At 22.3% G+C, this 25,309-nt stretch overlaps 3 protein-coding genes across 3 annotated transcripts; all 3 read right to left on the bottom strand. All coding sequences in view use genetic code 6, as the record gives it.

Annotated features, from left to right (window-relative positions):
• Nucleotides 1–2,923: 2,923 nt before the first annotated feature.
• On the bottom strand, nt 2,924–9,221 carry TTHERM_00142200 (MFS transporter, putative; the record flags this gene model as incomplete). Its single annotated transcript, XM_001011058.2, has 7 exons — nt 2,924–3,739; nt 3,947–5,060; nt 5,111–5,319; nt 5,369–6,573; nt 6,656–7,233; nt 7,384–8,293; nt 8,780–9,221. 7 exons carry the CDS (start codon nt 9,219–9,221, stop codon nt 2,924–2,926), a joined length of 5,274 nt encoding a protein of 1,757 aa, XP_001011058.2.
• A 1,395-nt stretch (nt 9,222–10,616) lies between these two features.
• On the bottom strand, nt 10,617–16,990 carry TTHERM_00141201 (MFS transporter, putative; the record flags this gene model as incomplete). The annotated part of the gene is made up of 8 exons (XM_001470694.2): nt 10,617–10,676; nt 10,734–11,474; nt 11,717–12,818; nt 12,871–13,079; nt 13,129–14,333; nt 14,411–14,988; nt 15,143–16,052; nt 16,546–16,990. 8 exons carry the CDS (start codon nt 16,988–16,990, stop codon nt 10,617–10,619), a joined length of 5,250 nt encoding a protein of 1,749 aa, XP_001470744.2.
• A 1,083-nt stretch (nt 16,991–18,073) lies between these two features.
• Nucleotides 18,074–24,563, bottom strand: TTHERM_00141190 (hypothetical protein; the record flags this gene model as incomplete). Its single annotated transcript, XM_001011056.2, has 8 exons — nt 18,074–18,127; nt 18,176–18,961; nt 19,250–20,366; nt 20,419–20,627; nt 20,678–21,876; nt 22,025–22,602; nt 22,664–23,573; nt 24,110–24,563. 8 exons carry the CDS (start codon nt 24,561–24,563, stop codon nt 18,074–18,076), a joined length of 5,307 nt encoding a protein of 1,768 aa, XP_001011056.2.
• Between the last annotated feature and the right edge of the window lie 746 nt (nt 24,564–25,309).

The following is a 25,309-nucleotide window of genomic DNA, read 5'->3' as shown; positions in this document are numbered from 1 at the left end:
AATAAATCAATTTACATTGAATTTTGTTAAAAAATAACTTAAGTTTTTTTATATTAAAAGTAGTATTCTTCAATAAAATTTTATTAAATAAATGCAAAAGATAGATAGATGCTTTTTTATTGGCTAACAAACAAACAAATATAATTATTAATTGTTATTTTTTACTATTTACATACATTTTTTGTAAATCAAATGACATCATTAAAAATAATTATACTGAATCAATTTTATAGAAAATAAATTAAAAATGATACAATAAGTTATTATATAACAATTAACATGAAAGCAAATTAGTGTATTTTAAATGTGCTTTTATTCAATATTAAATATTCATCTATGTTACCTAAATTTTCTTTTTCTTACACTCTTTAAAAATATACTAATATTTACAAAAAAATAAATGGAATAAGAAAAATGTTCCTTTTGTAACAAAAACACACTAAAAAATATTGAAAAAGTCAATATTGAACTTGTTAGAAAAAGATTTAAACATTCAAAGAGTTTTTAATTTACTCTAAATAATAATTTCTGAATTTCCTAAAATTAATATCACTAAAAACTAAAAGATATTAATTTTTTGTATGCTTTTTGAAGAATCTTGAATAAAAAAGATTATTTTAATTAATTATGTAAATCATTATTATCTTATAGAAACTTGTTAATAATACTTCTAGATTCTTGAATTAGATCAATTTAATTATTTAAATAAAATTATCTGATAATGAAAGTGTGAGGAAATTAAGTATAAAAATTTTAATTTATAATTTCTTTATAAGCATATTATTTATATTTATTGATATTTATTAAAAAATAATTTTTATATTATTTGGAGAATGATAAAATTGACAAGAGATATTTTTAAAAAATATTGTACTTATTTTAAAGGTTTTTTAATATCTCTGTTCAGATAAAAGAATCACCAAAATAATATCTCTTTTTATTATAAATTAATTTTAGATTTATAATTCTTTCAGGCTAAAATAACTTAACAATTTACCTGAAAATATTCAAAAATGCATTAAAAATGTAAATATTTTAAGGTAAAATAATCAATTATTAAAATTAAAAGTATAAGTATAAGTATTCTTAAAAAAAGACCAGCTTAATGATTAAATAATATTAAAATTAGTAATACTTGCATTTAATTACTTTTTTATTATTAGGTGATTTATTAATCAACAATATCCAAAGTTATAATAAATAATCAAAACAATCTTCTTTCTAGATTTAGTTTATTTAAAAAAAGGATAATAAAATTTAATGTATTTAATTTTACCTTTTTTATTTAACACTATTATTATTTTTACATTTATTCAATTTTTTTAAATAATAACTCTCAATATATTAATTTTAAGATTGAATTAAAAAAAATTTATAAGAATTTGATAGTTATTTTAATTTTAATCTTTTAATATTCTCAAAAGTTGAATATTTGTAAATAATTTAATGCAAAATAAAAAAAATCAAGATTTAGTAACTCTCTTATTTAGATTTTTTTATATTGTCTTCTTTTAATTGACTGAATTTTTAAAATACACACTTAATATAAATTTAAATAATTATGATAAAACCGTTTTTTTTAAGCAAAAAAACAATTTTTATTTTATATTTAAATATCGCTGTTTTACCATCTATTTATTTTTATTATTTTTTTGGTATTACCAATAAAAGTAAATTAATTTTTAACTCAAAGATATGTAAATTGATTTGAATAATACTCGATTATAAAATGATTAGACAGTATTTATGACTCTAATTAACTAGTAAATCTTAAAAATATCAAAATTTTATTAAATACATCATTTTTTCATTAATTTATTAGAACTCGAATTGATCTTTAAATTATAGAATAGCCATTAAAAATATTTAATTATAACTCAGGAGATGAATTAGTATTTACTGAAATTATAAATTTTAAATTCGCTTACACCAAAAGCTTACAATTTAATCTTTGTTCAAAATTTATATGTTTGAGAGTGAGAAAACAAATTTATAATTTTATTTTTCTAATTTTTCCTTTTACTAAATAATCAAACAAAAAGAAAAAATGATCAATAAATATTTTATTATTTGGTACATTAAAAATTGTCTAAAGTGATCACCATCTGGGTCAAAATTTTTAATCAAATTACAAAGGTATCAACATTATCAAGATTTATTATGAATACTTTTTTATTACTTTTCGTTTTAAAATTTGCCAACAATTAGTGTGTTGTCATTTTATTAAAGTGGCCACAAAATAAGATTTAACTGTATTATGAATTTAACTTTTACCTTTATTAAGTAAACTCTGAATTGAGTAAATTTATCTTGAATACTACTGAATTTTAAATTATTCTTCAGTAGATTTGACTCAAAATATCTTGTTTATTTTAAACTAATTTTGAGATCAATTCAATAATTTTTTTCCTGAAATGATGATATATTCAATTTATTTTCATGAATTTATATATCAAAAAATTATTGTAATAATAAAAATTATTTGATTTGTAAATTATAAAATAAAGATTAAAAATATTTAATTTTTACTTAGACTATGTTTTTTTATTTAACTTAAGAATAAATTTTAAATTAGCTTATACCAAAAGGAATTATTTAATATTTCTTCCAAATTAATTAATATGTTTGTGAGTGAAAAAAAAAAGCTTATAATTTATTTAAAAAATTTTTCCTATTCTTAAAAAGCAAAAAAAAAGACAACATGATCAATCTATCGAAAAATATTTGATATTCTAAAACAAGATAATTTATATGTTATATTAACATAAATTAATAATCTCTTTTTGCAATATAGCAACTAAAATAATTTAGATTGTGATCTAATCCTTTTAGCTTTAATTAATTTGAAATTTGATGAATTTTTTGAAGGAATGAGTATTTATTTATCTTCATAATTTATTTTATTTAATGTAATCTGTTATCATCACTTGATTATATCTCTCATTTTCCTATTTAATATTAGATTAAAAAATTATTAATAGATTTAATAATAATAAGTTTATACTGGTTTTTCTTCAATGTGATTACATGTAATTTAGTTTACAATAGACTCTTAATCAATATTTTATTTATAAAACTCAATATCAACAAAAGAATCTTTCATATCATTTTAATTCATTTAAATATTAACAGACTTAGGTATTTTATTATAAGTAAGTGCAGAGGAATCTATAAATTATTTTTTAAAATCTAATATATGAGAATAATCTTAGCTTTAATGAGGAATAATCTCTTAAATTTTATCTAAGCAAATAGAGTTTATCTTTTGGATTTTTTCCTTCTTTATCATTTAATCTGTTTGAGCATCTTAACCAAATTTATTGAGTCTTCTGAAACTTGAAGTATTTTTTAGTTGCTATTATGAAAGACAGTATTTATTATCAGTACTATGTATAGGAGAGCTACTTTTTTTTTATTGTTTAAGAATTCTTATACTAATAGCCTTGTTGTTTTCTCTTTTAAATTTATTTAGATTTCCTTATTATTGTTTGTCATTTAAAAATACTCCATCTTAATCTTTAATAAAGATGAAAAAGCTCATAATTGTAAAATGAAATTAGTCAATTACTCTTATGAGAATTTCTGGTTCCTCATTATCTTATGGAGTTCCCCATAAATAAATTACATCATCTATCAATTGGCAATTAAGCCATTTAGGTAGAGGGTTATTTTAAATTAATCCTATTGGACTATAATGAGCCTTAAAAAATTTAGCAAGAGAATAGCAGCAAGAGTATTCCTATATTTAGTCAAAAGGATATTTAATATTAAAATTTATTTTAAAAATTCAAAAATTTTTTATTTATTATTTATGATGTGTGTTGTGGGATTTTAAGATTAAAAAAGTTTATTTATTATTTTTATATTTTATCAAATAATCTCAATTCTTAAAAAAAAAAAATTAAAACAATTGGAGTGCTTATTTAAACATTTTATAAAGTATTACAGAGTCCTTTTTGAAAGCTTCAACTCTTAGCAACTAATGTGAAGACAAATAAATGCTTTCACCTCTTGTTGGAGATATTCTATTTGGGTTATTTTCAGGAATTCCACAAGCTTCAAGAAGGATAATTTCATTTAGCAAAATTTAATCCCACTTTAAATTAGGTTTTGAAGTTGTAAGTGTTTGTATTATTAATTCTTTTTTTAGTTTTATTTCTGGAAACGGGTTTAAATAATCATTTTATGTTTCACTTTTTTCTTTTTCAAAATTTTATTAATATTATTCTTCCCTTTATTCTTCTACTTTACTATGAATACTTGAAATTTAAAGATGATGATTGCTAGTTTAAACTGTATTCGATGCTTAATTTTATATCTTGCTCCCGAAGCTCTCCATATCCATTAATTGATGAGCTTACTATTAAATTTTTTAATTTATATTTTAGATGATTTTAATTTCTGATAATCTTCGTTTATTTTCTTCTGTTTCCTAAATCTAGTTAAAGCTATTAAAATTAGTTTTTTATTCTATTTTAAAATTCATTTTATTCATATCTGTATCAATCTAACAAATTTTTATTTCATCATTTTTTTATTATTGAATAGGTGAGTCGTCTGTAGAAGAAATTTTAATGCTATCTTAATCTAAAGAGACTACTTTATTTTATGATATTTTAAATTTATATTGTATATCAACAAAAGATTTGTACCAGTCATTATCTGAATTTATTTTTTTTCCAATTCGCTTTAGTAATTTTAAAGCCTATTGTGTACTTTTATCTTACTTCAAAATAACTTAATAACAAAATCTCTTGAAGATTCTTGACAGCTTACTGTCAAGAAATTCAAATTCTCTTTAGTTGATTTAAGGATACTTATCCTTATCATCTAAATAAATTTGGTAAATGCAAGCAATTATTAATGCAATGTCAATTTTTTTGTTTTTAGTAAACTATAAAATTAACTCTTATTCAAATTTTTTATTTTTTTGTAAATATATTTTCCATAGCCTTTTTGCATCTCCCCATATTTGATTCATTAGTACTATTTATTTTTTAAATACCTTTCCTACAGTTGCTTAATCACTGCTATATTAGTATTTATCTTGCAAAATAAATCTATTTAATTTGAGTAAATTAAAACTTTTATAAAGGAAATTTAAATTTACCTGTAGATTTCAGCCCTAAACCTCCATATACCTAAAATACCAAGTAAAGGGCCTATGATTTGAAAAGCAAGTTGCACAACATAAAAAAATGGTATTTACTTAAATTAAATAGAAAATTCATCTTGAACTGTAGAATATCCATCTGTTGCTATGACTATGATTTTATAGCTATCAAACAACGATTTTATAGACCTATAACCACTAAAACCCTATTAATTTAATAAAATTTCATATATTATTGTAAAATAACAATTTTACTAAATTTTAACTGTCGAATTCTATCCATAAACCAGTTGTGATTTAAGATTGTTTATCTCCTTACTCAACTAAAAAAGCTTAATGAGTGATAGGAAGATTGTCTTTTTATATAAATGTGTTCAAATCGAATGAAAATTAAAATGTCTATTCAACATATAAATTTCCATTTGAAAATTAATTATTAATTTATTTTTACAATAGCTTTGATTAATCAACTATTATTGGCTAGTATATACTTATAAACGATAATTATGAAAGGGGTATTGATTTAGAAATATCATAATTATTAGAATCAGATATAATAAAGTCGATTATGCATTAAGACAAATCAGAAGTTTTATTGGCTATTTAGATGTTATTACTTACTACTTCATTCACATAAAAAGTCTAACCTGATATTTTAACACTTGATTTATCGTCCGAAAAGGAAGCAAGAACTCCATCTAGTTCTTTTTTAACAAACTATCCATTTTTTGAAACAATTTATATCAACACACTAATTTGGAGAGAAGGTGATTATATCAAACTTGTTTCATTAAAATTCTTTAAATTATAGTTGAATTTTAAGGAGCTTTAAATAAAAAACCTAATAGGATACTAAATTTAAGAAAATACTAAAATCTATTTAATATCATTCTAGATCTACTAAATCTACTTTGGAGTTCCTACATTACTTTAAGAGAAGCTTCCATCGTCAAAAAAATCTAAATAAAAATCTATTTTAGGGTCAAGTTTAGATGTTAAAAAACCTTAATTGTCTATATATCCTTGATTTATTAAAGTACTAAAGATTTACTAAGAAACTGATGCCTTGATGTTTTAAGTGACAAAATTTTATGCGTTTAATTGAATTAAGCACTCTAAAATCAGAATATTTTCACCTTTTTTTTCATTTGAGAAATTATTAAAAGTACCTGATTTATCAACTTAAATTAGCAGTTAATTATATTGAGGAATATATGTTATCCAATTAGGGAGAGTTTGAATCTAGAAATTTCTATAATAGAATACATTTCTTATATTTACCTGAACTTATATATAAAGAGGTATAAAAAATATTTAGGCAGTTTATCCAACCAATAGACTTTAACCTATACTTAAATCCTTGAAGTAACTATTTCCGCTCTTATCAGTTTGTTGAAGTTATAATTAAGTGTGTATTATCAAGTTCACAGAAGTAGGTATCTGCCTTAATCCTTTATTTCCTAAAATTAATTAATTAATTATTTATCAATTTAAAATATTCTTAATTTGAAACTCTATGATAATTAATTAATAAAATTTTACCAATAAAATAAGCACTTTTTTGATCTGGCGTCAAACAAACGCTATTTGAATTTTCATCTGGAAATTGCAGCTTAGATTAAATGTAAGGGTTTTCTAAATCTTCAATATTAATGATGACTAATTCACCTTTTTCTATCTAAGTAGCAAGGAGATAACTTTAGTTAAATATCGAAATCACACTTTAAGCCCAACCATCAAGGGGCTGCTAGCTCAAAAGTACAGGTTACGTTTTATTCTCAATATTCATTATTAATATACCTTAGAAGCCATTACACACAAATGAATATCTTTCATCATCAGATAAAATCATATATTCAGAACCAAGTTTTTGCAAAAAATAAACTAACTCTATCTTTTAACTATTAAAATCAAAAAAGAGTAACCCTTCTTCTCTACAAGCACAAATAATTGTATGAAGATCACTAGTAATTACACATTTTTCAAAGCTACAAGAAAATTTTGTATTTAAATAGGCTCCTATATTTACTATTGCTTAAGGATTTGAAATATTAAAAATACCAAATCCGTAAAAACCATTTGACATTATAAGAATTTAGTTGCTTTTGTCTGTAGAAACTCTATTTGGTATTAAAAATTTAAATAAATACTACATAAAATAATACTTAAGTAAAGAGGTTTAGCACAAAATAATTTCAAAAATACAATAATTCTTTTTTTCTCATCAAAAAGTAAATAATTTTATGACACTTTAATTGAAATAAATTTACCCTATTCCCTAATTTTAGTACTTCTTTGGATCTAAAGGGAAATAATTATTTAAAAATTATGGATTCGCCTAATTTGAGATATCATAAACTTCAAGTCCATTTTATGACGATCCTACAAAAAGATAATTTAGAGTGTCATCTATCTAGATACCTCCGAAAGATCCATTTCTTTCAGGAGTCGAAGATAGCAAATTTGGGTAGTATTTATTCGAAATATCTATTATTTTAAAACCATGTTTAGGGGTAGTCTGAATAATTTATTTTCCGTTGCTTAAGCAGAGTATTTACCATGGAAAATAATCAGGTGAAGTTTGCAATAAAGATGATTAAAATGTGTTGAATAAATTAGGAAAATCTTTGTTAGTATTAATCTATACCTATTAAAAAATTAATAGAGAAAATCCATTTGTTACAAAAGCAAACGCTTCGTTGTTATTTTATGAAAAATAAATATCGTTTGAGAGGTAATTACCATTCAATCTTTAAACAAATACTAGGTCCTAGTAATTATTATTCTAAATTTAAAATAAAACTTAACCTACACTTCTAAGCCCCAAAATTAAAAACAATCCATCTGATGTTATTGCAATACTTTATTAAATCTCAGGAGTTGAATAAATGCTTTTAAAACTTAATGTGTATAAATCTGTAGATCCTATTGGCATATCAAATATAGGTTTGACATATGCATAAAATAAACCATAATAGGCATCTACTAGATAAATAGATGATTAATCTGGAGTAAATATGCAATCCCAAGTGATGAAAGCAGGATTAGTATTTGCTCTTATAATCATATTTTATCTAGTTCTTACATCAATAATTTAAACTCCTTTAATATGATTAGATATACAAAGGTGAGTTTCATCTGGACTAAATTTCACTCTATATGAATCTGGAGCAACTACCCCTATTTTTTAGTAAAAAAATAAGAATTAAATTATATTGTTTGATTGAATGGAATTTAATTATAAAAAATACAAAAAATATTAGGGATTTTTATTAATTTAAATGATTTTAATGCTTTATAAAAACTTTCTTTTTTAAAAAATGCTTTCCTATTTTCCTCTATCAATTTTCAAGCTTTTATTTGAAAAAAATATTTAAAATACCAAAATCTTTACAAAAATAGTAAATGATGTAAGATTTAAGATATTAACATTTACGAATGCTATCTAATGTTACATAATTGATATTGCACAAAAATATTGATTTTTAAATTTATATGTAAAAAATTAAAATAAACTAATAGAGTGATTGATTGATAAAAAAAGAAAAGTAAAAGAAAACAAGAAACTTTATTTTTTAAAAAGAGTAATCAATTAGCTTATATTTTTTATTTTCTTAATAGGTTTTATTTTTGAATGAATTTTTTAGTTAACTAATTAATGCATACCATTTTTAGAAATTAAGTTTGGGTTTCCTGGATTAGTAACATCTAAGAGAAATACTATTCCATTACCAAGTGCAAAAGCATATTTTGAATCTTTAGTTAAAATAACTGATTATATTTGAGAATAGGCATTCCATTTAGCAAGAAGGATTGGGTTCATTATGTCTTTAATATCATAAATGTGCAAACCATCTTAAACATCTCCAATATATAAAATACCATTTTATACAAATACACAATGAGCCTATGATGAAAAAATTCTATTTATAATAGTCGGTAAAAGCTTGTTTTATAATGAAATCACAAATAATCCTCCATTTCTTGCAGTTACAAATGCGTATTAATTATCTTCGCTTACAGCAGACAAATATGTGCTGTATTAATATTCAGAATATATATTTAAGTTTGCAAGAGGGTTAGGATCAAATACCATTTATCTGCACATCTATAGCTCAAAGAATGCTTGTAAAACCAGCAACTAAGTCAAAAAAAATTTAAACATTTTTGTATCTATTTTATTTCTTGTTTTCCAAAATTTTGATCAAAATTAAATTGCTTTTTAATTAATTTGATTAAGGTATTTTAGTCACTTATTTTATAGTTTAAAATAGGATTAAGTAAGAGGGTTTTTAATAGAGTGCTTGAAAGAAGCATTTTTGTAAATTTTTTTAATACTGCATATATTCTTTACTGCAGTATTTTTGAAATTAAGAGGAGAAAGATAAAAATATAACATAGAAATTAAAAATATAGTCTTTTATTATTGTTAACTAAATATAATACCAAAAAATACAAGAACTTTAGATATTATAGATTTATTCTATTAATCTATTTTTTTGATTATTTGTGCCATAAAATTGTGATAGCTGTATTTTTATTAAAAAATAGCATTTACATAAGTAAGAACAAATAATAGCTTTTTTATAGCTATAAATTACATTTTTAAAAAGCAAAATAACTTAAAAAAATTTTTTTATTAGAAGCATAGTATTATATTGAGTGAATAGTTTTTTTTAAATACTTTATTTTATATTAAGTAGAATATTTTTGTTTTTTTAACTATTTAATAATAGTAGGTAAGAAATAAAATAAGAATATTTCTATAGATCAGAGTAATAAAATTGAATAACATTTTTTCTATCAAGATTTGATGGAATTTTATTGAAATTATTGCTTGTAAAATGATATTTTCTAAATTTTATTTTTTTTAATCATAGTTTATTCTATCAATAATAAAAAATTGCTTTTTAAATTGTATTTAGTAAGATATGGATTTTTTAAATGCTTTTATTATGTAGAAGATATTCAGTAAAAACTGATTAAAGTTTTTAACAATAAAAAACACATAAATAAAAATATTATTATTTTTTTTTCATGTGAATTTAATATAAGATACAAAATAAAATGGTGTAATGTAAAACAATAAATTTTAAATAACTATATTTAAATTGTTTTTTTTTGAAAATCAAATTGATTAATATTAATTCAATTAATTAATTACTATTAATTTTTTTTTTTAATTTCATTTTCATACTTAATAATTATTTATAGTTAGTTGATGATAAACTTAATTTTCTTATTAAATATAAATTAACTTTATTTTAAATTTAAACTAAATAATTTATTTTTTTTTTTTCATCAAAGCTACTTTATTATTGAGATTATTCATCTTCTTCTAAAAATTTATCTTCTTTTACAAGATAAATTTATTTTATAGATTATATTTTTTTTAAAATAACATGAATCTATAATATTTTTTTGCAAAATACTAACGAAAATAATTAAAATAAAAATGAATATTGATTTAGTTAGTTAAAAATGAATATTGATTTAGTTAGTTTCATAATTGATTTTATTTAATGTAATTTGTTATTGTCACACGATTATATCTTTCATTTTCCTATTTAATATTTCATAACAAAAATAATTAATAGATTTAATAAAAATAAATTTTTACTGGTTTTTCTTCAATGGGATCACTTTCAATTTAGTTTACAATAGACTCTTAATCAATATTTTATTTTTAAAACTCAATATCAACTAAACCATCTTTTATATCATTTTAAATCATTTAAATATTAACAAATTAAGGTATTTTATTATGAGCAGGTGCAGATAATTCTATAAACTATTTTGTATACTCTTGCTGATGAGAAATATCTTAACTTTAATGAGGAATAATCTCTTCGATTTTATCTAAGCAAATAGAGTTTATCTTAGGAGTTTTTTCCTTCTTTATCATTTAATCCATTTGAGTATCTTAACCAAATTTACTGAGTCTTCTTATTAAACTTGAAGTTTTTTTTAGTTGCAATTATGAAAAGGAGTATTTATTATCAGCAGCACTAAGGATAGGAGAGTTACTTATTTTTTATTGTTTCAGAATTCTTATACTAACAGCTTTATCGTTTTCTTTTTTAAATTTATTTAGATTTCCTTTTTATTGTTTGTCATTTAAAAATATTCCATCTTAATCTTTAATATAAATGAAAAAGCTCATAATTGTAAAATGAAATTAATCAATAACTCTTATGAGAATTTCTGGTTCATCATAGTCTTATGGAGTTCCCCATAAATAAATTACATCATCTATTAATTAGCAATTTAGCCATTTAGGTAGAGGATTATTTTAAATTAATCCTATTGGGCTATAGTGAGCCTTAAAGAATTTAGCAAGACAATAACAACAAGATTATTCCTATATTTAAATCAAAGAGGATATTTAAGATTAAATTTATTTTAATAATACTAATCAAAGAATTTTTTTTTATTTTTTATGAATTTTGTCGGATTTTAAAATTAAAAAAAGTTTAATAAATAAATTAAAATAAAACAATTAATCCATTTTTTATTTTTATATTTTTATCAACAACCATGGTGTTAAAAAAAAAAATTAAAAAATAATTTGAGTATTTATTTTAAAATTTTATAAAATATTACAGAATATTTTTTGAAAGCTTCAACTCTTAGCAATTAATGTGAAGACAAATAAATGCTTTCACCTCTTGTAGGGGAAATTCTATTCGGATTTTTTTCAGGAATTCCACAAGCTTCAAGAAGGATAATTTCGTATAACAAAATTTAATCCCACTTTAAATTAGGCTTAGAAGTTGCCAGTGTTTGCATTATTTGTTCTTTCTTTAGTTTTATTTCTGGAAAAGGGTTTAAATTATAATTTTATGCTTCATTTTTTTCTCTTTCGAAATTTTATTAATCCCTTTGTTCTTCAACTTTATTAAAAATGTTTGAAATTTAAAGATGATTATTACTAGTTTAATTTGACAGAGATACTTAATTTTATATCTTGCTCCTGAAGCTCTCCATATCGATTTATTAATGATCTTACTATTCAATATTTTAATTTATATTTTAGATGACTTTAACTTCAGATAATCTTCTTTTTTTTTATTTGTTTTCCTAAATCTAGTTGAAAATATTCAAATTTAAATTTTATTCGAATTTAAAATTGATTTTATTTATATCTTAATCAATCTAATAAGCTTTTGTTTCGCCATTTTATTATTAAAAAGGTGTATCATCTATTAAGGAACTTCTAATACTATCTTATTGTTAAGAGACCACTTTATTTTATGATATTTCGAATTTATAATGTATATCAACGAAAGATTTGTACCAGTCATTATCTGAATTTATTTTTGTTCCAATATGCTTTAGATGGTTTAAAGCCTATTGTGTACTTTTATCTTGCTTCAAAATAATTTAATAACAAAATCTCTTGAAGATTCTTGACAGCTTACTGTCAAGAAATTCAAATTCTCTTTAGTTGATTTAAGGATACTTATCCTTATCATCTAAATAAATTTGGTAAATGCAAGCAATTATTAATGCAATGTCAATTTTTTTGTTTTGAGTAAACTTTTGAATTAATTCTTATTCAAATTATTTATTTTTTTATAAATATAATTTCCATAATTTCTTTGCATCCCCCCATATTTGATTCATCAATACTATTTATTTTTTAAATACCTTTCCTACAGTTGCTTAATCACTACTATATTAGTATTTATCTTGCAAAACAAATCTATTTAATTTGGATAAATTAAAACTTTTATAAAAAATAAATACAAATTTACCTGTAAATTTAAGCCCTAAACCTCCATACACCTAAAATGCCAATCAAAGGGCCTATGATTTGGAAGACAAGTTGCACTACATAAAAGAATGGTATTTACTTAAATTAAATAGAAAATTCATCTTGAACTGTAGAATATCCATCTGTTGCTATGACTATGATTTTATAGCTATCAAAAAACGATTTTATAGACCTATAACCACTAAAGCCCTATTAATTTAATAAAATTTAATATATTATAGTAAAATAATGATCTTACTAGATTTTAACTGTCGAATTCTATCCATAAACCAGTTGTGATTTAAGATTGTTTATCTCCTTACTCAACTAAAAAAGCTTGATGTGTGATGGGAAGATGATCTTTTTATATAAATGTGTTCTAATCGAATGAAAATTAAAATGTCTATTCAACATATAAATTTCCATTTTAAAACTGATTATCAATTTATTTTTACAATAGCTTTGATTAATCAATTGTTATTGGCTGGTATAAGCTTATAAACGATAATTATGAAAGGGGTATTGATTTAGAAATATCATAATTATTAGAATCAGATATAATAAAGTCGATTATGCATTAAGACAAATCAGAAGTTGAATTGGCTATTTAGATATTATTACTAACTACTTCATTCACATAAAAAGTCTAACCTGATATTTTAACACTTGACTTATCGTCGGAAAAGGAAGCAAGAACTCCATCTAGTTCTTTTTTAACAAATTAACCATTTTTTGAAACAATTTATATCAACACACTAATTTGGAGAGAAGGTGATTATATCAAACTTGTTTCATTAAAATTCTTTAAATTATAGTTGAATTTTAAGGAGCTTTAAATAAAAAACCTAATAGGATACTAAATTTAAGAAAATACCAAAATCTATTTAATATCTTTTTAGATTTACTAAATTTACTGAGGAGTTCCTACATTACTTTAAGAGAAGCTTCCATCGTCAAAAAAATCTAAATAAAAATCTATTTTAGGGTCAAGTTTAGATGTTAAAAAACCTTAATTGTCTATATATCCTTGATTTGTTAATGTGCTAAAGATTTGCTGAGAAACCGATGCCTTGATGTTTTAAGTAACAAAATTTTATGCGTTTAATTGAATTAAACACTCTAATATGAGAATATTTTCACCTTTTTTTTCATTCGAGAAATTATTAAACGTACCTGATTTATCAACGTATATTAGCAATTAATTGTATTGAGGAATATATGTTATCCAATTAGGGAGAGTTTGAATTTAGAAATTTCTATAATAGAATACATTTCTTATATTTACCTGAACTTATATATAAAGAGGTATAAAAAATATTTAAGCAGTTTACCCAACCAATAGACTTTAACCTATACTCAAATCTTTGAAATAAATATTTCCGCTCTTATCAGTTTGCTGAAGTTATAATTAAGTGTGTATTATCAAGTTCACAGAAGTAGGTATCTGCCTCAATCCTTTATTTCCTAAAATTAATAATTAATTATTTATCTATTTTAAATATTCTTAATTTGAAACTTTATGAATATAAATAAAATTTTACCAATAAAATAAGCACTTTTTTGATCTGGTGTCAAACAAACGCTGTTTGAATTTTCATCTGGAAATTGCAGCTTAGATTAAATGTAAGGGTTTTCTAAATCTTCAATATTAATGATGACTAATTCACCTTTTTCTATCTAAGTAGCAAGGAGATATTTTTAGTTAAATATCGAAATCACACTTTAAGCCCAACCATCAAGGGGTTGTTAGCTCAAAAGTACAGGTTACGTTTTATTCTCAATATTCATTATTAATATACCTTAGAAGCCATTACACACAAATGAATATCTTTCATCATCAGATAAAATCATATATTCAGAACCAAGTTTTTGCAGAAAATAAACTAACTCTATCTTTTAATTATTAAAATCAAAAAAGAGTAACCCTTCTTCTCTACAAGCACAAATAATTGTATGAAGATCACTAGTAATTACACATTTTTCAAAGCTACAAGAAAATTTTGTATTTAAATAGGCTCCTATATTTACTATTGCTTAAGGATTTGATATATTAAAAATACCAAACCCATAAAAACCATTTGACATAATAAGAATTTAGTTGCTTCTGTCAGTAGAAACTCTATTTGGTATTTAAAATTAATATTGTTAGAATATAATATAATTTAAGTAAAGAGAGGTTTAACAACATAAAAAATATTTTCAAAAATATTATAATTTTTTTTTCGCATGAAAAAGTAAATAATTTTATGACAGTTTAATTGAAATAAATTTACCCTATTCCCTAATTTTAGTACTTCTTTGGATCCAAAGGGAAATAATTATTTAAAAATTATGGATTCGCCTAATTTGAGATATCATAAACTTCAAGTCCATTTTATGACGATCCTACAAACAGATAATTTAGAGTGTTGTCTATCTAGATACCGCCAAAAGATCCATTTCTTTCTGGTGTAGAAGATAGCAAATTAGGGTAGTATTTGTTCGAAATATCAACTATCTTAAAACCATGCTTAGGGGTTGTCTGGATAATTTATTTTCCGTTGCTTAAGCAGAGTATTTACCATGGAAAATAATCAGGTGAAGTTTGTAATAAAGATGATTAAAATGTGTTGAATAAATTAGGAAAATCTTTGTTAGTATTAATCTATACCTATTAAAAAATTTAAAGAGAAAATCCATTTGTTACAAAAGCATAAGCTTCATTGTTATTCTTTGAAAAATAAATATCATTTGAGAGATAATTACCATTCAATCTTTAAACAAAAACGGGGTTCTAGTAATTATTATCCTAAATTTCAAATAAAATTTAACCCACACTTCTAAGTCCCAAAATTAAAAACAATCCATCAGATGTTATAGCAATACTTTATTAAATCTAAGGAGTCGAGTAAATGCTTTTGAAACTTAATGTATATAAATCTGTAGATCCTATTGGCATATCAAATATAGGTTTGACATATGCATAAAATAAACCATAGTAGACATCTACTAAATAAATGGAAGATTGATCAGGAGTAAATATGCAATCCCATGTGATGAAAGCAGGATTATTATTTGCTCTAATAATCATATTTTTTTTATTTCTTACATCAATAATTTAAACTCCTTTAACATGATTAGATATACAAAGGTGAGTTTCATCTGGACTAAATTTAACTCGATATGAATCTGGCGCAACTACTCCTATTGATTATAAAAATTAAATTATTTCTTTTGATTAAATGGAATTTAACTAAAAAAATACAAAAATAATAGGGATTTTAATTAATCAAAAAATATAGCAAATAATATTCCTTTTTAAATTAACGCATATCAGTTTTCCTCTCCAGCTTTTATTTGATATAAAATAACTAAAAAACCAAAGTATTTACAAAAAATAATAATTGATGTAAGCTTTAAAGTATCCACATTTATGTGTCTAATTAAACGCTTTTTATGGTGGATATGTTTTCTTTTTATACTTTGTAACAAGATAATTTATATTCACAAGATATTAAATTTATGTGTAAGAAAATTTAAATAAATTAAGAAAGCAGAATGATTGAATAAAAAGAAAAAGAATAAAATAAGAAACTTTATTTTTAAAAAGTGTAATCAACCAGCTTATATTTTTTATTTTCTTTTTCCATGGGTTTTAAAATAGAATGAATATTTTAGTTAACTAACAAATACATACCATTTTTAGAAATTAAATTTGGGTTTCTTGGATCAGTAACATCTAAGAGAAATACTATTCCATTACCAAGTACGAAAGCATATTTAGAATCTTTAGTTAAATTAACTGATTAAATATGAGAATAAGCATTCCATTTATGAAGAAGAATAGGGTTCATAATGTCTTTAATATCGTAAATAAATAAACCATCTTAAACATCTCCAATATATAAAATACCCTTTTATACAAATACACAATGAGCCTATGATGTAGAAATTCTATTTATAATAGTAGGTAAAAGCTTGTTTTCTAAAGAAATCACAAATAGTCCTCCATTTCTCGCTGTTACAAAGGCATATTAATTATCTTCGCTTACATCAGACAAATATGCGCTGTATTGATATTCAGAATATATATTTAAGTTAGCAAGTGGGTTAGGATCAAATACCATTTATCTGCATATCATTGACTCAAAGAATACTTGAAATAGCAGCAACTAAGTCAAAAAAAATTTAAACATATTTGTATCTATTTTTATTTGTTGTTATCTAAAATTTTAATCACAATTGAGTAGCTTTTTAATTAATTTAATTATGATATTTTAGTCTCTATATTTGCAGTTTAAAAACATAATATTTTTAATAAAGAGATTGAAACAAGCTTTTTTGTATAATACATATATTGCTAATTTCAGTGTTTGTGAAATTAAGAGAGGTAAATAAGGTAAAGATATAAGTTAGATATAAAAAATAAGGGTTTTTTATTATCGCCTACCAAAAATAATAAAAAAATAGAAGAACATAAGATTTTGTAGGTAAATAATATTAACCTATCTCTTTAATTACTTGCATTGTTATTTTTTGAAAATTATATTTATTTTTATAATATAATATACACAAAATAGATCGAACCAAAGCTTTTTACATATTTAAATTACATTTTAAAAATACAAAATAACTTAAATACTTTTTACAAATAAAAAGAAAAAATAATATTATATTGAGTTTATTATTATATTAAAATAATTTATTTTATTTATATTAAACACATATTTTTGTTTAGTTGTTGTAGGTATGAAATATAATACTAAAAAAAATAAAAAAATTTCTTTAGATCAGAATAATATGTTGAACAACATTTTTTCTCTCGATATTTAATGATATTTAATGGAATTTTATTTAAATGCAAATAAAAACTTTTATAAAAATTATTTAACGCTACCGTTTGAAAAATACTCTAATCTAAAATTTCAATTTTTTAAATCTAAAGCTTATTCTATCAACAATAAATGCTACTTTTTAATATATACTTATTAAAAGATGAAGCATCTGAATGCTTATACTATGTAGAAGATATTTAATAAAAACAGATTTAATTTTTTAGCACAAAAATAAATATATTAACTTAATCAAAGATACTGTATAAAATGGTGTAGCGTAAAACAAAAACTTTTGAAAAAAAAATTTTAATTGGCTTTCTTATATAATAAAATTGATTAATACTAATTCAATTAATTGATCATTATTAAATATTTATTTCCATTTTCATTTCATTTTCCTGATTAATAATTATTTATAGTCACTTAATGATAAACTTCATCTTCCTATTTAATATTAATTAACATTTTATAAATTTAAACAAAATAATTTACATTCTTTTCATCAAAGTTCCTTTATTATTGTGATTCTTCATCTTCTTCTAAAGATTTATCTTCTTTACAAAAATCTATAATATTGACTTCTATAGAGCTTTCCTTTAAAATTTTATCTTCTTTAGATTGCTTTTATTAGTTTTATAATAAAGCCTACTTCTTATTTTATAAATGATAATTATTTTTTAAAAGCTCTAACTCATTTCCAGATCCTACATTTTAAACTTATAAGAAATCAAATTCTTTAAAAGATTGTATTTATCCATCTTATATTCTATGATTATCTATTTAAAAGCTTTGCCCTCTGTTTCGATATTAATAATTTGGAATTTCTTTTGAAAATTTACTCAATCTTGGAATTAATTGGAGTGTCTTGCTTTTATTTTCTAAATTTTAATCTAAAGAATCTTAGCAAATTTTTTATTCATTAGGGCTCTGACAATTATAATATTGTAACTGTATCTGTTTTTACATTCTTAAGTTTGCTACTAAATTATTCTCGCTTCTTATCTTGTTTATCGTACTCAAATTACACTTATCTCTTAAGTCATATCCCTCTTTATCTTTAATTGTTAGATGGAAACTTAAAATTGTGAACGTAAGTTAATCAACTATTTTAATTAATAATTCAGGTTCATCATTTGTTTTTGGAATCCCCCAAATATGAATTATACCATTAATAATTTGACAATTTAACCATTAAGGTAGAGGATTATTTTAATTAAAACCAATAGGACTATAGTTAGCTTTAAAAAATCTTTTTAAACAGTAACAACAACTACTTTCCTATTTAAAAAATAAAGAATCAAGTTAAATTTTGAATATTCCTTTAATCTTAAAATTTAAAGAAACTAACTTATTTTTTCTAAAATATTAAATTAGCAAATTAAATTAAAATGTAATTTTAGGTTAACTTAGTCTAAAATAATCTAATACCTGAGATAAGATCAATGATTTAGTAAAAAAAATTATTTATCAAAAAATAAGAAAAAAATAAATATTTGGGTTGTAAATGTTAATTATTTGAAAATAAAAATTTAGTTATTTATTTATTAATTAATAAATTTTATTTACTTAATCTCTTTTATAAGCTTCTACCCTTAGTAATTAGTGTGAAAATAAATGTAGGCTTTCACCTATTGCAGGGCTTATTCTTTTTGGGTTACTAAATTGTATTCCTGATATTTCTAGAATAAGAATCTCTTATAAAAGATGCGTATCATATTATTAATTTGGAAATTTAGCTTTTAGTATTTATTATATAAGTTCTGTTTTCAAAATAACTTCAGGAAACGGATTTAAATTTTCTAAAATTTCTTCATTGTACTTCTATTATCCTTCTTCTTATTCTTTGATGCAATCTTATGATTGAACAAAATTTGATTTTGGAGATTTTAATTTATTCAAACTTTAAACATTTGAAATGTTCTGATTTGTATCTTTGAGTGCTTAGCTTTCAAACTCATGCATTTATATTTTAGTTTCTATAAAGTTTAATTTTTATTTATCTAATTTATCTTTTTCTCCATTCTATATTAATTTCTTATCTGTTAAAGCATTATGCTCAGAGTTTATATCCAAATCGGGACTATTGTATTATTTTTCTCTATTTAATTCTATAGAACTGTTTTAAGCATTATTTTATTAAATTTTTTAAGTGTTAGACTTAATGATTATTGGACTATGGGTTATAACATTAGTAATATTTTCATTAGGATTTTTTTAAACAACTTTATTCTTATGAACTTCAAATTTATATTTGATTTCAGCAAATTATTTATACCAATCTTTACTTGTATTTGTTTTTTTACCTACTTTCTTCAAATATTAAACCATGTTTTCTGTCTTTTAGTCCGTTTTTAATATAATTTGATAGCAAAACCTTTTTATTATTCTAACTAGTCTGCTATCAATAAACTCAAATTCTCTAGGGTCAATATTAGTAAACCTCTTTTGATTATCTATATATACTTTGTACACGCGTGCCATAATCTCTATTATATCTAACACCTTTTGTGTTTAATACTCTTACAAGATTTCGTTGTTAAAGTTTTTATTCATAGATAAAAAAAACTTCCATAGATTCTCAGTATCTTCCCACATTTGATTCATTAAAATAATTTGTTTCTTATAGACTTCTCCAACTACTGCAGACTCACTACTGTAAAGATAAAATTTCTACATTATAAAGCTATTTTAAAAAAAGAAAATTATTATTCATTTAAATTCAAATTATTATTTACGTGTATATTTCTGCTCTATATTTCCAAATTCCAAAAATACCAATTATAGGGCCTATAATTTGGACTATTAGCTGTACTACGTAAAGGAAAGGGATTTGAGTAAACTCAATTACAAATTCGTCATAAACTGTAGAGTAACTATCTGTTGCTACAACTCTTATCTTATATGATGAAAGCAATGAAGAAATAGACTTCTCTCCACTAAAACCCTTTTAATTATAAAAATATGATAATTTTTAAAATAAACATAAATAAATACTAAGTTAAAGCTATTGAACTCAATCCAACTACCAGTCATTATTTAAGTAAGTGAATCTCCTTCTACTAGAAATGCAGTATAGGTAATTGGTAAATTATTTTTTTACCTAAAAGTTGTCATATCAAATGAAAATTAAAATCTATCTTATACTTATAAATTGCCATCAGTATATTGCTTATTAAGCTGTGTTTAAAGGTTATGATCTTAAAATAATTGTATTGGTGAGTAGATGTTAATAAAACTTAAATTTGATAGAGGGATTTGGTTTGAAATCTCATAATTGCTAGAGTCTTAAATTAAAAAATCTAAAACGCATTATGTTAAATTACTGGTTGAGTTTGCAATTTCTAAACTCTAGCCGATAATCTAATTTACATACTATGTCTAACCTGATAGCTAAAGGCTCGTTAAATCATCAGAAAATGAAGCAATAATTCCATCAAGCTATTTTTTTACAAACTTACCTGAGGAAGTAATCTAAATTAATACTGAAATTTGCAAAGAAGGAGTAGAAATAATATTGGAAGTAGAGCCATCTTACAATTTATAATTAAAAAATAAAGAGCTTTGAACAAAAAACCTGATGGAGTATTAGACTAAAGAAAAAACAAGAATTTATTTGATATCATTTTAAATATTTTAAATCTATTATTCTGTTCCAACATTAGCTTAAGTAAAGGTTTTGCCATCAAAGAAATTTAAATAGAAAGGTATATTTGGATCCAATTTAGATGTGAGATATCCCTATTTATCTAAGTATCCCTAGCTAATTAGATTAAAATATATTTACTTTGATAATGTATCATTGATGTTAGGAGTTATAAAATTATTAGCATTTAGAGAAATTAAGCATTCTAAAATAATTATGTTCTCTCCTTTTTTCTCTTTGGAAAACGTATTTACTGCACCAGTTTTATCAACTTAGATTTAAATGCTTTAAGTTTTTTAATAAAATATTATCCAATAAGGAAGTGTTTATAACTCATAATTTCTATAGTAAAAAGCATTAGATATCTTCACTTGAGTAGAAATGTAAAGAGGAACAAAAAACATTTTAGCAGTCTAACCGACCAATAGACTTTATTTATCATTTAAATCTTGATAAAATATATTTCCTTGAGTATCTATGTATTAAACTTAAATTTATGTATGAAGTATTAGGTCCGTATTAATAGGAATGTACCTTAAACCACTATTACCTAATTAATTTTTAAATTTATTAGAATATTTATTTATGAAATTAAATTTTGAATTATTATTAAATTATTTTTCTTTTTTCAAAAAAATATTTTTTTACAAAAATTTTATATTTAACTAGGGAATAACATTTTTTTTCTAATAAATTACCTATAAAATATGCATTTTTTTGATCTGGAGTTACACAAATACTGTTACTATTTTCATTAGGAAATTCAAGTTTAGATTGAATGTATGGGTTTTAAAAATCTTCGATGTTAACTATAACAAGTTATCCTTTCTCAATTTATGTTATTATAAGATATTATTCATTAAATATAGTCGTTAGACTTTACGCCCAACCATCTACTGGCTAAATACTAACAATGTAGGGTGCCGTTTTATTTTAAATATTGACTATTGCGATTCCCATAAATCCAAAACATACAAAAGCATGTTTTTCATCAAATGAGAAAATCAAATACTCAGCTCCAATTTCTGGGAGTAAATTAATTAGTTAGAGATTATAGTTTGTGAAGTCAAAGAAAAACAAACCTACCTCGCGACCAGCACAAACAATAGTAGTAGTGTCATTAGTAATTTAGCACTTTTCAAAAGTGCATGGAAATTTATCATTCAAAAATAAGCCAATCATAGTTACAGAATATGGGTTAGCTGCATTTAGCACAGCAAAACCATAATATCCGTTAGTGATTACTATTAATTTATTTTAGTCATTGTATGAAACCCTAATTTATAAAAAAGCATAATTAAATAGTTTTATAAAAATAAAAAAAAAATAATTTGTACGCATTAATGGCATTATAGAATTTAGTAGGATCAAGCGGAGTTACTTAATTAACAAATTTAATATTTGTCATATCAGTAATATTGTAAGTTAATAACCCATCTTATGTACCGGTTACAAATAAAGCATTTAACTCCTAATTAACTTAAACTCCCCCATACTCTCCATTAATAATAGGTATAGTTTTTACCAAATTAGGATAATAATTATTTTATATATCAAATATATTTAAACCATATTTAGCATTTGTTTAAACAATATATTTATTATTGCTTAAGCATACGATTTACCAAGGAAAATATTATGGAGATAAATATGTTAAGGAAGATTAAAAGGTATTAAATATATTAGGAAAATCTTTGTTAGTATTGATCATTACTTATTTAAATATCAGCAAAGACATTCCATTTGTAGCAAATGCATAAGCTTCATTATTATTATTAGAAAAATATACATCATTCGAAAGGTAGTTGCCATTTAATATTTACACAAAAATAGGTTTTTAATAATTCTTATTTTAAATTTCAAATAGTACTTAACCTATACTACGTTATCCTAAAAGCAAGAAAAGACCATCTGAAGTAATAGCAATACTTTGTTAAAGTTAAGGAGTTTAGTATATATTCATAAAATTTAAAGTTATCACATCAGTAGAACCTATTGGTTAACTAAAAATTGATTAAACACTTGCATAAAAGAGACCATAGTAAGGGTCTACAAAATAAATGGTAGTTTAGTCAGGTGTGAATAAACAATCACTTACAGCAAAGGCAGGAATTTAATTAACTCTAATTATTATCTATTCCTTTTGCCTAACATCCATTATTTAAATTCCTGCTACAGCATTAGAAACGCAAATATGTGTTTCATCTGGACTGAGCTTTACTCTGTAAGATTCACTTGAAGGTACTCCTAATTTAAGTATTTTAGAAATAAGATTAGTTAATAAATAGATTAATAAGTTAATTAAAAATAGATTAATTAAAGATACACTTTTAACTTAAATACAATTGGTTTATAATTTTAATTAAGTGTTAAATGATGAATTATTTATTGAATTCAAGCTTATTTTTGGAAACAAAATAATTAGAGTAACTTTTTTGAGCTTGTATATTTTTTAATTGATTTGTATGTTATAATTTAGTCAATTAAGAAAATTTTGTTTCTACTACTTCTTTAAAGCCATGTAGGGTTTAATCATAAATAAAATAACTAGAATTTATTTTATAGATTAGTTTTACTTTTTAAAGGGGGAAAAGGTATTATGGTTATAAAATGATGTAGATGATATCTACAACATTTCAAAATTAAAGTAGGTGATTATAATTACTTAATAACTACCATACTTACTTACCTACCAACGCCTTCTTTAAATATAATCATAAAATTTTGATATATTTAAGATTTGCTTATTTATTCAGATAATTTTGTAATGTAATCAATTTTACCATTTTTTGAAAGTGTTTTAGGATTCTTTGGATCTGAGACATCGATACAAAAAATTATACCATTCCCAAGAGCAAATAAATATTTCAAATTTTAGGTAACTACTAAAGATTATATGCGCAAATATAATTACCATTTTGAGAGTAGAATGGGACTTTGAATAGTTGAAATATCAAAGATTATTACCCCTTCAAAGATGTCTCCAATAAACAAAATATTTTTTTAAACTTATAACTATTAAGATTATAATGTTGCTATGTTGCCAACAATAGTTGGTTAAAGAATGTTAGCAAGAGAGATTATATATATGCCTTCACTCCTTGCAGAAACAAAAGCATATTAATTATCTTAACTTATCACTGAGAAATAAGTATTTTAGTTTTTGAGGTTAAATAAATTAAAATCTGTTAAGGGATTTGGATCAAAGACTAATTACCTGCAAAGTATGTCTGTCATTGCAAGTAAATGTATACATATCTGAAGAATTTCTAATTTTTTTATCATAGATAGATAGCTTTGATTGTTTTAAACAGTATTTGTTAGTTTTTAATTTTATGCTTATCTATTGTTTTTTACTTAGATAACTAATATTTTCTATTTATTACTATTAAGCATACAAAAAAAAGTAACCAAATGGTTAATAAAATTTAAATTAACTGTTGAATGATATTTTGGATGAAAACAATTTTTTTTTTGGTACAATTTATGTTTTACAATAGTCAAAAAATACAAATTTTAGAAGAATAAGTTACCATGCTACAAAAATAAGATAAGTTAATTTATATTAACTCATAAAAAATAATTTAAAATTTGAAAAATGCTTTATCAAATATAAAAGTGAAAATTATCTTTTATGTCTTCCTAATTTCTAATTGGGTAGAGTAAAAAATATATGAATTAATTGATTTTTTTGATCCAGTAAAACTTGAATACAATTAATTACTTTTAATCTTTGATTTGTAAGTAAATAATTTATCCTCTGTTTGAAAATGAAAATATTCAAATTAAATTAACGAATGAATATGAAGAATAATTTTATTAATCTAAATAACATAAAAGATATCTTTCTTTGTTATCATCATTGATAATTTTTTTGTAAGAAAACTTTTTAACTTATATACACCCTGTCCTACTTTCTTTAATACTTTATTTAAAACTTTCATTTAAATTGATCATCTTATTCTATAGACAGGGATTTATAA

This window comes from Tetrahymena thermophila, assembly GCF_000189635.1.
Source record: "Tetrahymena thermophila SB210 genomic scaffold scf_8254747, whole genome shotgun sequence".
NCBI classification, from domain to species: domain Eukaryota; phylum Ciliophora; class Oligohymenophorea; order Hymenostomatida; family Tetrahymenidae; genus Tetrahymena; species Tetrahymena thermophila.
This window is presented reverse-complemented; position numbering and strand designations above follow the sequence as displayed.